This window comes from Rana temporaria, chromosome 4 (genome assembly GCF_905171775.1).
Source record: "Rana temporaria chromosome 4, aRanTem1.1, whole genome shotgun sequence".
Taxonomy (NCBI): Eukaryota; Metazoa; Chordata; class Amphibia; order Anura; family Ranidae; genus Rana; species Rana temporaria.
Genome location: NC_053492.1, coordinates 202080290 through 202095059, shown reverse-complemented (window position 1 = coordinate 202095059; position 14770 = coordinate 202080290). Strand labels below are relative to the sequence as shown.

Genomic DNA, 14770 nt, shown 5'->3' with positions numbered 1-14770 from the left:
GGCCTTGACAAATTAGGATTGTCAAAGTCCAGTGGTATAGGGATTTATTGCACTGGACAATTATTCACATTTTGATAACCTTCCAACAATCCTTCCATGCAGGTGCTTGCCACCGTACACACTGGAAGAAGAAATTATAAACGGCTGGACATCACCGCAGAACAGTTCTATAATTTATAGAATGCAGTCATTCATCATTTCTATTTACCAGTCCAGCGGAGCATGCGGGTAAGGCTTCCAGTCAAGTTACTCCTCTCCACTAAAGTGGGGGGGGGTCACTGTCGGCCAGGGTAACAATGTGACACAGACTCCAGCGCCTGGTTCTGTATGTCCCTGTTGGTAGCCCTCTTCCAAGATGGGGTTTTCCAGCCATACTGGCATGTAACTAAGGTCTGCGTGCGCCTTTTGGCCAGAATGGATTGACCACTGGATCTAGATTATGCAGTCGGGTTATTGATTGTTTTTTTGTAGAAAAAAAATTCCAACACACACACACACAATAAAAATAGCCTGTGGAACCACAGGTCCCAACAGGGATCCTGGTCTTAAATCCTGCACACTAGACAAAATAACTGGCTTTCCTATAGCAAAGAGGGGGTTTTATACCAGTGAGGACTGCCCATAGGAGGTGGTAAGTTTTTTTTTTTTATCTTTTATTTAGGCAGAAGACAAGTGCCATAGCAATAAGAATCACAGAACATATGCCAAGTTTTTTTTCTACCTACTGTACTACTCCTGTAGGTGGCGCTATAAAACCCTGTTGGTCAAGATTAAGAAGAGAGCCTGTGTCAATCAATGAACGTAACAGGAAGACAACTAGAAGGAAAATCTATGTTTGTATATACCTTTATGAAACTATGAGGACAAGCACATTAACTGACAAAAACTGAAATAGGGTTAAAGTGATTCCCTATAGCCATTAATACACAGATTTTTTTCCCTGCTTGGACAAAAGTTAACCATGTACAATGAGGAAAAGTGTAAAAATGTGGATAGTAATTACGCAGATGTAAACCAAGTAATCAAAACAGCAGCTGGCAATTACAAAACAGAACGTTTATGAATAATGAAAAAAAATATATATATTTGCTGCTCTAAAATAGGATGTGATAAAACCAAAATACAAATTACTTTATATATACACAGTGATAAGTCCATGAGAACATCTAAAATATTAATGTTCACATCCGTGAAAAAAAATCCAACATGGATAACATATTCTTTAAATATTCTGGTCTCAGTGATGGTAAATGATTGAACACCAAAAGTGCACTAGTTTCATCATGACTGATGTCATTGAGGGGGTGAAGTCCATGCCAGAAGCCACGATATTTGACAGGTCCACAGCCGAAAGAGCACAGCTGATCGGATGCTCTAATCACCACTATTGGTAAAAAAAAACGCTAGGGAGCGTTACTCCTGCAGTGGATGCATACCAAGCCTCCGTTTCACGTAGAGACAACCAAGTCTCCTTGTCAATGCGACAGGTCAGTGGAATACATATACAACAGATCAAGATCTGAGAGACAGGAAGTAACCAAGCCTTTTCATGTTTCATACTCTTTATCAATTTATTGTTGGATCTATTGTTGTAGCAATGTACTGATATTTGATTATATTGGTCCACTACGGAAAGATGATAGCTTCTCCTTTTTCAAATAAATTTTATTATTGAGAAACTCCAATGGATTTCTTTATGTGAACGAGGCTTGATTGCTTCTTGCCTCTCAGATTGAGATCTGGTGTGTATTTATTCCCACTGTTGTGGCAGATTGAAAATGAGGCTTGGTTACTTCCTGCCTCTCAGATCTTGATCTGTTGTATATGTATTCTGCTGTACAGTCGGATTGACAAGGAGGCTTGGTTGTCTCCAAGTCAAAAAACGGAGGCTTGGTATGCATCCACTGCGGGAGTAACGCCCCCTAACATTATTTTTTATTTTTGACCAATAGTGGCCATATGTGGTGATTAAAGCATCCAATCAGCTATGCACTTTCCGCTGTGGACCAATCAAATAGCGTGGCTTCTGGCATGGACTTCACACCTCCGATGATGTCAGTTATGACGAAACTAGTAGGGTGGAGTCCATGCTTAGTCTCACCACGCTAGTTCCTGTGTGATCTACAGATTTTCCAAAGTAAAAAAACACTTTTTATCCATGTCCGTTTGGACTTATGCTATCTCAATAAACCATCAAGTTTTTATGCCATGTTGGCGTTAGTCTTCTCCTTTCTTTAATTATACTTTGGAGTGAGAAACAGAGCAGCCACTTGAGTTGATACTTCCATCATCCCCTTTATATCCAAAAGGAGGGATTGTATGCATTATACCAATCACCTCTTTACTAGGCTTCTATAATGTGGAGTCTAATCATCTGGTAAGGGCACAACCTCTCTTTTTATCACAGCGGAAGATGCGCTTTTGGTGTTCAATCGTTTACCATCACGAGACATGAATATTTAAAGAAAATTTTATCTATGTTAGATTTTTTTCACAGATTTGAACATTAATATTTTAAAAGGCAAATGTGTATTTATTGCTTTTCAACAGATTGATACAACACATCAGATGTCTACAATACAGGAAGGTACATATCAATACATATTGTCTGAGACACTGTATAACATGAGCCCATCACAAGTCCAACAAATTCGCCTCCCTTGTCGGGTGGCTAACAATGTGTGACATGAAAAAACAAGGAGGGCTAATGAGATAGAAATCAGTAGGACGACATCTGACCACTAGGAAAGAGAAAAAGTAAGTAAGGAGAGAGAGAAAGAAAAAAAAAAAAAAAAAAAAAGGAGGAAAGAAGAAGAGGGGGAGGAAAAGACAGGTGGGGGGGGGAGAGAAGGATGAAGAGAGCAGGCCACGACACGCCATCTGTGCAGAGTATGCGTGGACAGAGCATTAGGGCTGATCTCGAGGTGTTTGTAATGCCTTTAAGGAGTCTGAGGTAGAATAATCGATCCACAAGGTCTTAAATGCATCATAAGTGTCAGTATCCAAGGCCAACATCTCCTCCATGCGCATGATGTCATGGACTACAGAGACCCATAAGGATAAGGGAGGGGTAGCAGTAGTTTTCCAAAATTGGGGGGATAAGCTGCCTTGCGGCCGACAGAAAGACACAGCAAGGTACCCTTCTGGGAAGCTATGGAGCCAGGTAACATGGACAGTAAAGCTATTTCCGGTGAAGGTGTCAGGGGTCAATCGTAGAGCCTGCTGTATATGGCAAAAACCTGGGACCAAAGGGGCTGAACGGCCGGACACTTCCACCAAATATGGAGGTAGCTACCATCCACCGAGCCGCATCTCCAACACACAGGGGGCACAGATGGAAACATTTTATGTAAAGTGTGAGGATCCCTGTACCATCGAGAGAGGAGCTTAAAGTTTTTCTTCTGGGAGTAGCAGGAGACAGAGGACTTGTGTGTGAAGTAGTACGATTTCTGCCAATCCGCTATATGGAGTTCCTTTCCCAGATCCGTGGACCACTTCCTTGTGTAAGAGGGGGGTTGATCATGTATCAATGTGTGCTGCAGTTTGTACATAGAGGAGAGCAAATGTCTTGGTGTTTCTGAGAGAGAGCACAGCTGTTCAAAACCCGTTAGGGGTCTGTGAATCTGGGACGAGGAAAAAAGGTCAGAGCAAAAGGAGGATATGCGTAGGGCCTAGAGCCAATTGCCTTGGTCCCCAGGCATTACGGGAGAGCCGGAAACGGGGTGTACAAATGAGCTCGCTATGGGCCAGGCATGGCGGGAGTGAACATTAATATTTTAAATGTTCTCATCTCATGGACTTATCACTGTATATATAATTTGTATTTTGGTTTTATCACTTTCTATTTTAAACAGCAATTTATTTTTTTTACAAAATTAACTATACCATTTGCATTTTTATAATTGTATTTTAGTACCTGGTCTGCTATCCAATGGAGATCAACTCTATAGGTTAAAACAAATACTGAAAAATACCTCCTTAATATACTTACGTTAAAACATTAGCAGGCATCATCTGAGACTCTGGAGCAGCTTCGATCATGGACTGCCATGTGTTCACTGAATTGGGCATCACAAAACCAAACTCAAAAGACCATTCTGCAAAACAAAGAATACATTTGAATAAAAACAGAATACATAAAAAGTAAATAAACCAAAAAAGGTGGAACTTCCATTTATGTCAAATAAGGATTTTTGCCTTACCTATAAAAAACTTTTTTGGAGTACAGTACTGGACATAGGCGTCCATTAATCAAGACCAAGGGTTTTATGTAGCCAACTTCAGATGAGCACTCTGGCAGATATTACTATAAGGACTGTCCATATAATCCCATCCCACTCCCAGAGATCAAGTTTGTTTTAGCAAGCAATACGTGGATATGCTAGGACAACAGAGGGTGGGTGTCCTGTGTTTTGTACTCCAATTCAAGAAAACGGTTTAACAGGCAATTCAAAAATCCTTCCTTCTTAATCCTACCATACAGGACACAGGCTTCCATTAATCAAGACCGTGGGAACAAGATATACAACTGAGGTATGGGCAATACAGCAAACAAGCCAACAGGCCCAAAATAAGGAAATCAAATTCCCAAACTCAAAGTGACCTGAAGCACCTTACAGCCGAAGATGGTGTTAGAGGCCTGAACATCCACCTGGTAAAACGTAAACAAGTGGACAGATTACTATGTGGCGGCCTTGCAAATCTGACAATCATACACCGATTGTCAAAAAGCCCAAAGAGGTACCACCTGAACGAACAAAGTAAGCCTAATTCACCTAGAAATAGTGAAACAAGACACAAGATACCCCTTGTAGGGAACCACAGGCAGAACAAAAAAAAATATCAAGTTTCACATAGAAGCAGTGGCCGAGAGGTCATTTTGAATTGTGTTCATCACATCTAAACATTGTAGAGAAATCTTTTTGGTTTGCTTTGCAGGTAAAGAGATGGCAGGATGAGGTCTGATTAAGCTGGAAGGGAGAAACTATCTTGGGGAGAAAGGAGACCAGGGACCTCAAAACCATCCTCTCCCTTTTAAGAGCAAAGAAGGGTTCTTTACAAGATAAGGCAACAAGATCTGAGATCTATTTTGCTATAGTGACAGACATTGAAAAAACATCTTATGATTAAGGTCAGTCAAGGAAAGCTTCTGTAGAGCCAACAGGACCAGATAATGATCCCATGGCAAGACTGATAAACGAACAGCCAACTAGGTTAATGGGGATGCACTTCATCTAGAACAAATGAAGCAGCCGAGAAAGGATTTGTAGAGGTGGGAGGGCGTATAACAGTTGCAATTTTAATGCCACTGGGTCACCAAGGGGAATTGTACAATTTGTTTGAAACGCAGCCTTTCTTCATAAAAAGCATCTTGTACTACTGGAGAAACTGGAAAGGTTTATTGGATTTGGGAAGAGATCCCATTATCAGGTCCAGAAGGTGGAGACAGCTCTAATTTCATACAAATGCATACTCTGCCCCCCCCCCCCCCACACACATATGTGAGGGGACAAAGTCGCAGTCTCCATCAGTGCAGAAACTTTTCTCAGCTGATCTGCCATAGAGGCAGAAAATTCCTCTCTAGTTAAAACAAAACGTAATAAGAAGTATTCAACACAGTGTGGAGACTAAGGTCCAATGTATCTGAAGCAGATTTTTTTTATTGGAGCCCGAATAACCTCATCATGGCCATGTGCTCAGGGTTTGCTGGCCCACCCCCTCATCCCATATTCCTTGTGTTCAACATCCATCATGAGGGTGAGGGGATCCTGAGGGGTATTCACAATCTGTATGTGGAGCAGATGGGGTGCAGTCATCCTAGGTCTCATGACGGAAGGATGCTGGATAAACCGATGACAGCTGATGTGGAGACCTGGGTCAAACTTTTAGCAGGGTAGTGTTGAATCTATAATGTGTCCTTTAATAAAGCATTTGCTCATGATGGCACCCAAGGCTCGAGGAAGGCCGTGGAACCATCTACAAGGGAAGGACTGTACACACAGAGCAGACCATTGCACGTCAGAATGGTAGCAGGGGGTGAGAAAACATCTCCCCAACTGTGAAGAAAGTGTTGCATGTCATGACACTGCTCTTAGCCTAGGAAAATCTTGCCAACTACACCTATGTGCAAAAGGCAGAGGCCTGTAGACAACACCCAGAAATAGGGTAGGGGGCACTGGGTGGAAAAGTAGGTTTGGGGGGGGGGGGTTAAAGAGAAGGGGGGCAAAGGCCTAGACTTCCCACTCCAGAGTTTTGGCTCCTTCTCACTAGAGAACCCAACAGGTGGGAACTTTGGATGGGGCATGGAGACTGGGCAACATTTGGGTGCTCTGATGTGGTTGCCACTGCCCTGGACCTGTAGAGCACCCTGCAGCTAACTGCACCTCACCCTACTTCTGTACAAAGAGTGCCAAAATGCAAAACCAGTGCCAGAGGCAACATTACAGAGCAGCCCTGCCTCTTCAATGAGGCAGGGTGCAAGTAGGGATCCCAGAGGCACTGCCAAGGTGTCACCAATCTGGAAGCTACAAGAAATAGCCGCAGTAGCTGTAGATGCAGCTAGGTGGAGAAAGAACAGTGTGTTGTCTTCTCAATCTTCCAGGTAGAAATCAGAATTATAAGCCAGAAACCTGTTCTTAGTAGAGAGAGATCATCATCACCTAAGTAGTTATATGGACTGTCCTCATCTGCAGGTGACAGCATATAATCCATAGTCTGGATTATTGGCACCTTGTGTCCTGTACGGTATGTGATTAATATGTTAAGAAGCAAATCCTCTCCCCTATTGTTCAACGGGTCAGATCACCTTGAGGTGTCTACTTTCCAAAAAGGGGTAATTTCCAAGGTTTTCATACTCACTTTTATTTGCTGTTGTATATCATTTTTTTTAGGAAAAGAAAAACCCAGAAGTGATTAAATATCACCAAAAGAAAGCTCTATTTGTGTGAAGAAAGTTACAGTGTAGCATGACCGCACAATTGTCATTCAAAGTGTGACAGCGCTGAAAGCTGAAAAATGGCCTGGGCAGGAAGGGGGTGCAAGCGCCCTGTATTGAAGTAGTTAAAAGTTTTTGAGAACAGCATGAAGTTCATTTAGTTCAGTCATACCTTCTAAACACTGTCCTTTAAAGTAAACTTTCTGTTCTAGTCGAAAATTCTCCATCTCTTCTTCAGATGCAAAGTTTATCTCTCTGGACACAGATTTGCACTTCAAGATTTTTTTTGGAACACGAGCTAAAGAAACAAAAAACAAAAAAATAGGAGGTGCATCAATAAATGCTAAAACACTTGAGATCAAATTTAGGCCTGCAGTTATTGTAAAATCCAATTTAGATTACATTTGTAAAATTGGTATGATGTATGAACCAGGCCTACATGCTCAACACATAAGGCCTTATGCACACTGAGTGTTCAGACCCCAATGCATGGGGTTCCAGCGTTTAGCCACAGGCAGAGGGTACAGGTGCGCTGTCCAGCCCTGCTGCTGGCAGCCTGCTAACGCAATGGTGCACTCAGCAGTACTTCCATTAGGGCAGTATGCATCCAGGGGTTCTGAGCATTCACCCCAAAGCGCATATTACCCTAAACAGAAGTACCACAGGGTTCGCTGTCTAGCTCCGTCCAGCAGCCGCAGCTGTCAAGAGAATTTGACAGGCTGCTCTCCACTCATGCTAAATGCCAGAGTCCCATGCACCAAGTCTAAATACCCAGTGTGCACAGGGCACAATAAGCTAGTTCCTTTAAAACCAACTAACACACACACACACACACACACACACACAGTTTATACATGGAGAAAAAAAAAGAAAAGAAAAAAAAGGAAAAGAAAAAAAAAAGAAAAGAAGAATTCTACCCAATATTTATCATGAAATGTATATGCAGTTTGATATACCCCCATTTTTTGTCCCCCTTCTTTCCCTCTCTTCCGTTCCCATAATTTTTATTTCTATCAATACAATCTTCTATACGTTCACACCCACTAATAGCGGCTCACTCTGTTACTCAACATCTTTTAGTACCGTCCAAATCCTCCTGTGCCCACCCCTGGGGGAACACCCCATTGCGGTGTCTCAAATTTGCCACATACAGCCCTCTTGGGCCCATGTTGGCAAGTCACGTCTTTCTGTTATTTAAAGTCACTCCTTAATAAATTATATTAAATATAGCCTTGCTATAATGGAGTTAATTTCCGACATTGTATTCATGAAATTATACATTTTCTCAGATGTTATAGATAGACGCCTCTTGAAGAAGCGGCAGTGGCCGCGAAACATGTTGAGGATACATCACTATTTCGCCTTTGCCTATCTGTGGAGTTTGTAAATGGTTTTAATTTTGTGCATCTAGTCACTGTTGTGACTTTCTAGTGTTGTACTTTTGTAAAAAAAAAAACACGTTAATCTTTTTATAAATAAGCGTTTGTTTCTGGGTATCACAACAGTCCTACCACCACTGGCAATTAGGGCCCTTTTAGGAGTAGTCCCTGGTACATCTCCGTCTTCCTTCAATTATTATAGGATGATGGTACCCACCCCTATCCTTGTTGAACTAATGAGGCAACCCCCTTAATGCAGTTTGAAGTATGATTTTTATTGTATTTTTAATGACTTTGTGAAAAAAAAAATTATAATATGGATTTATTCATTTTAATATGTGAACTGCCTAGAAAGTCCCACCCATGCCAGTTTCTTGCTTAAAGACTTTACAGGTGAAACTCGAAAAATTTGAATATCGTGCAAAAGTTCATTTCACTAATGCAACTTCAAAAAGGTGAAACTTATATATGAGCCGTGATTTGTCATAATTGTGACGATTATGGCTTACAGCTCATAAAAACCCCAAATCCACAATCTCAGAAAATTTGAATACTACATGCAATCAAAACAACGATTGTACATAGAACAATATCGGACCTCTGAAAAGTATAAGCATGTATATGTACTCAGTACTTGGTTTGGGCCCCTTTTGCAGCAATTACTGCCTCAATGCAGCGTGGCATGAAAGCTATCAGCCTGTGTTATGGAAGACCAGGATGCTTCAATAGCAGCCTTCAGCTCTTCTGCATTGTTCAGTCTCATGTCTCATCTTTCTCTTGGCAATGCCCCATAGATTCTCTATGGGGTTCAGGACAGGCGAGTTTGCTGGCCAATCAAGCACAGCAATCCCATGGTCATTGAACCAGGTTTTGATGCTTTTGGCAGTGTGGGCAGATGCCAAGTCCTGCTGGAAAATGAAGTCAGCATCCCCATAGAGCTCGTCTGCAGAAGGAAGCATGAAGTGCTCGAAAAATCTCCAGGTAGATGGCTGCGTTGACCCCGGACTTAATGAAGCACAGTGGACCAACACCAGCAGATGACATGGCTCCCAAAATCAACATAGACTGTGGAAATTTCACACTGGGACTTCAAAAATCTTGCAGTGTGTGCCTCTCCATTCTTCCTTCATACTCTGGGTCCTTGGTTTCCAAATGAGATGCAAAATTTGCTCTCATCAGAAAAGAGGGCCGTTTTCCTTTAGCCCAGGTAAGACGCTTCTGACGTTGTTTGTTGTTCAGGAGTGACTTGACAAGGGGGATACGACGTTTGAAGCCCATGTCCAGATTCCGTATGTGTGTGGTGGCTCTTGATGCACCGACTTCAGTCCACTTCTTGTGAAAGTCCCCGACACTTTTAAATGGTCTTTTCCTGACAATCCTCTCCAGGCTGCGCTCATCCCTGCTGCTTGTGCACCTTTTTCTTCCAAACTTTTCCCTTCCACATAACTTTCTATTAATGTGCTTTGATACAGCATTTTGGGACACATCCAACTTCTTTTGCAATTACCTTTTGAGGCTTTCCCTCCTCATGGAGGGTGTCAGTGATGGTTTTCTGCACAACTGCCAGGTCAGCAGTCTTTCCCATGATTGTGATGCCTATTGAACTAGACTTCGAGACCATTTAAAGGCTCAGCAACCCTTTGCAGGTGTTATGGCTTACTTAGCGGATTAGAGTGGGACACTGAGCCTAGAATATTGCATCTTTTCACAATATTCTAATTTTCTGAGATTGTGGATTTGGGGTTTTTATGAGCTGTAAGCCATAATCATGACAAATCGCAGTTTGCATGTAATCTTGCTTTGTATGTAATGAGTCTATCTCATATTAGTTTCACCTTTTAACTTGCATTATTAGTGAAATAAATGAACTTTTTCACGATATTCAAATTTTTCAAGTTTCATCTGTATTTAGGGATGCTGGCATTAATGTGACGGGTGTCAACACTTGGGATTTTTGTTGTAGTGTATAGGTTATATTTGTCAGTTTTTTCCCTGTTCCCTTTCAAAGAGATTTTTCTTCACCTCCTGTCCCAGAGATACAGTGCAAAGTAAAAAGATGTCTCCAAAGTGATAGGATAAGTCTTTACTTAAGCTGGCAATAGACAGATTGACATTCACATAGTTCAGTGGAGACTGTCGATCAGTGTGTGGGCATTCCTGCTTGACAGAAGTTGGCACAGCCACAGAAAGAGGACCCATCTTCAAATAATCAGGTCCCACGCAGAACTCTGGATGTACTCGATCCTCAACAGAAGGTACCTTCAGCAGGAATATAGCATATTCTGCCTGATGACAATCAAAGAGTGCACTGCGCCCCTCCAGTGAGAACTCCTGCCTCTCATGCAGTAGATTAGGAGCACCCAGATGCAAAAAACCTCTACCCTCAAAGTGGAGACCACTGGGTAAGGAGAGGCAGACGTCACAGCATTGTTTTCAAGGAAGACACTACAGTTGAGAATAATACGATCAGAGTCATCCAGCAAAGGGACCAGGTCACTCATACTGTCCAAAGGAGGATTTGCAACCTTGCTATGGATGAAGGTTCTGCAACAGCTAGGTGATGTCTATCAGAGTGCCACTCAGGAAACCGACTTACCAAGAGATTCTCTGAAGAGGAGACTATTCTGGGGAAACAGACTAAAACCCTAGGTAAAAAAGGAGACCCTGGTAAGTGGGGGCCCCCCTTAGGACAGGTAACAGGCCACCCTTTCACCCAAAGGGACAAGCCAGGGACTTCATGGTCCACAGCAACCAGCTAAATGTCTCATCCTAGGCCAAGGCCCCCCACCTTAGAAGGGGAGGTTGAAAAGGAGCAAGAGCCAGAACAGAAAACTATGTTAAGAGGCTGTTCCCTTAACAACCTACAGACCACAGATGGGGAAGAAGAGGGAAATTCAGTGACGGATAACGAATGATCCAATCATACAAAAGTTGGATGCTTTTTAAGCAAGGGTTTAGATCAAACAGCCTCATGCAGGAAGTAAAGGCCAATCATCATGACTTCAAGCCATATGTGCCGAGTGGGCTTTCAGGGTCTATGAGTACCAACTGCCAAATGTAGATGAAAGGGTGGGATTCCTCTGATCCCTCAGACTTCTTGTGTTGAGATAGGAGCACACTCAGGCCACTCCTGCTAATTACGGTGTCAACAGCATGCCCAAAGGAAAGACTTTCCTCAAAAGGTTAACAAGGTCAGACACTCCTTGGATACGGCATTACATCCTTGCCATGCAGCCAAAGGCTCTACGCATCTATATGGGCATCATTCCATGCAAAACACAAGTTTAGATGTCAGTAATAAGCCAGAACAGCCAAAAGCACAGAGCTCCAACCACTGTATAAAATGGAGACCCACCTCTGCAGTAGAGGGATTCCATTTGATGGAATCTACCCATTCTGACACAGTATGACAGAATATGGTCACCGAAATACAATGGATAGAGGACCAAACCAGTTAATTTAAACTGGTTAGTTGAGGATGGACCAACTGCCTGTCAGAAGAAACCTGAAAAAGGTGAGCACACCCTCAACCAGTATTCCTATTAAGGTGGGTCACTAGAATATCCATAATGAGCACTTACAAATACCTTCTCAAAAGGGGAAAAGTTCTGACACTCCATCAAGTTGCCCACAGAATTCAAAGTTCATTAGAGGGAAGAAGGGACTGCATACAATAGGTACTCAGGGAAGTGTAAAAATATGTTTGACCCCCGAGACCTTTACCATTCTGAAATAAAAGCAAACATCCACCTGAAGCACAATTATGCAATGAAAGCCTGAATGTCTGTTAGTCACTGCAGAGAGAATGGCAGGGCAGGGGGACCATTCTAATATGCCAAAGAGAATAGGGGCAAATTGAGAGGGGCTCCTCGCAAGCCAAATAAGCAATGCAACCCGACATCTATACATGCTCTACAATATGGGTCAAACCTTTCACAAGAGCCATCAAACCATTGTAAGGCAACAAAACAATGTTTCCTGTAACCCAGTAACCATAAAACAGACTTGGACTGCTCACATAACCCCCTGAAGAGCTCTGAAAAAAAAAAAGGGGGGGATAAAGCTGCGCTAATGGTGTATCAATGAAATAACAATTAGTGAAAAAAGTAATAAAGCTGCGACACAAAAACATGTGATAATCATGTGGACAAATGTGAAAATAATATTATAGTTGGGCTAAAATGGTGAATTTAAATGTGAACTAAATAATATGAATTTAAAGTTTACCTTACTAAATATACAAAATAAGTGCACCAGAGTTAGTGATGTAAGGTGTTATAAATAGTGATATAAATATTTCATATCCTCTAAATGCAACCAGAGATGGATATAGATTAAATCTCTAAGGTATCATTGCATATGCAGCACAGCATATCAAGGAAAACAGTGTCCGCAAACAGAATAAATGTATAAAAAGTCCAATCCCACAGAAAAAAAAAATAAAAAAAAAATGGGAAAAAGGAGTGAAGAGTGTAAGGGATCAAACAGCCATCCGCCACCACCGCAATGGATTCTTCCTCGTGTTCCACAGGTGAACAAAAAGGGGGGGGGGGGGGGAGAACCCTTACCAAATCCATTGGACCTCAGGTGACAAGGTCATATAAACTTGGCAGGTTAACCTCTGCAGGGTTAAGGTTAATAGCCTCCTCCGGGGCATCTCATCTCCATCCTCACAGATGTCAAACGAAGCATAAAAGGGGCACTCTCTCTGAGTAGTAGAAGGATTAAAAAAGATAGGATTATTTGTATATGCTGGGTTTGCTACTGGACATCGAGGTGAAAGGCCACTTTTGGGAGAAATCCATCATACCTTCATTGTTGCTTTTTGAGTGAAGTGGCTGCAAATATCCAGCAGATGACAAGCACACATGACCTCATCATTTTATAAAGTCAAATTTGTTGGTAAGCAGATGGCAAGTGCTCTGTCTTAATGATGTTACACTGAAGTCGGTGCAAACAGCTTGCAGTAGATCTGCACAAGTTCATCACGGCACAATTTTATTGGAATTTTTATATGAAATGTTTTGTGCATATTTTTTTTTATTGCACTAGCACTTTGGAATGCACATGCATTAATTATTCTTGATATCCATCACATTGTACTGTATTGCGGTTATGAGGGATGTGAATGCACCTTTGCCTATGTACACAAAAATTCCTGGCACGGGCCCGGTCTGTAGGACAATGCTGTAACCCCTTGGCAGGTTCGTATGTAGGTAAAGGGGAATGGGGAGGAGAAAAAAAAAAAAAGGTAGGTGGTGGTGGTGGGGGGCGCAGTGAAGTTCATCTTTAAGAACTGAATGTACAGATGAGATAAATTACCAATGGTTTGTAAAATACTGCTACTGTTTAGTAAATGTGTAAAATCTGTGTAAACCTGTCATAATTTTTACTGGATCACAATTCAGGGACATGTTCAAGCAGAAGAAATATACAATTTACAGATTGAATGACCTTGCTGCCCTGAGACAGAGTTAGGATTAGTCAGATGAATGAGGTACAGTACCTTCATGTTCAACACCCGGAAAAGAAAGGTCTTCTGCTCCTTGCCACATGGTTTTTCCGGTTTCACCATCTCGAAGAATCATTGAATTTCTATTAGATTAAGGAAGACAACCACCTATTTTCTTCATTAGGGCTCATTCAGACAGCAGAGTAGTACCGTCCTCTGTGCAGAGCCGCTAACAAAATGCGTGTGCATCCCTCTGAGCTGTGCGCAGGCAACCCATAGAAGTGGATTTGCAGGCAGCACCAGCACAGACAATTTCAATTCAAAGTTTAACATGCTGGCAAGAGCATGCTGGTTGAATGCAGATCTGTACACACGCTCCTGCCAGCATGTCAAACTGTGCTGACATTGTGTGTACATTCACTTCAATGGGTTGTCTGCAGGCAGCTCAGAGGCAGATGAACACTGTTATAGCTCTGCACATAGGATGGCACCAATCTGTCTAAATGAGCAACTACAAAAACATTACAGTATTCAAACTAAAGTCAAAAAAGTAAAATGTATCATTTTAAAAAATGTCACCAAAGCTAATGGAGCAATACTTACATTTCTTTAAAAAAAAAAAGCTGTTTAAGCAAGCAATAGAGTGTGGTTACAGGAATGAAAAATCACTTGTTTGTGGTCATTATGTTGGAATACTGCACTGCGGCCCAGTCATGGTCTGCTTCAGTATGTCACAGTACATCGTGGTTCCCTCAATGAAGCCCCAGCACTCATGCAGCCCCAGACCATGACACTCCCACCACCGTGCTCGACTGTAGGCAAGACACACTTGTCTTTGTACGCCCCACCTGGTTGCCTCCACACACGACTGACACCATCTGAACCAAAAAAGTTTATCTTGGACTCATCAGACCACAGGACATGGTTTCAGTAATCCATGTCCTTAGTCTGCTTGTCTTCAGCAAACTGTCTGCAGGCTTTCTTGTACATCATCTTTAGAAGAGG

The 14770-nt window shown here is 42.1% G+C and overlaps 1 protein-coding gene across 1 annotated transcript in view; it reads right to left on the bottom strand.

Moving 5' to 3' along the window:
* The window catches only part of PDE6D (phosphodiesterase 6D), an 88926-nt gene that overhangs the window by 25878 nt on the left and 48278 nt on the right, over positions 1-14770 (bottom strand). The window contains exons 2-4 of the mRNA XM_040349698.1: positions 13820-13908; positions 7107-7232; positions 3992-4097 (exon numbers count right to left, since the gene is read on the bottom strand). Of these exons, the coding sequence (XP_040205632.1) occupies positions 3992-4097; positions 7107-7232; positions 13820-13908 (321 nt within the window). The remainder of the gene's footprint in view (positions 1-3991; positions 4098-7106; positions 7233-13819; positions 13909-14770) is intronic.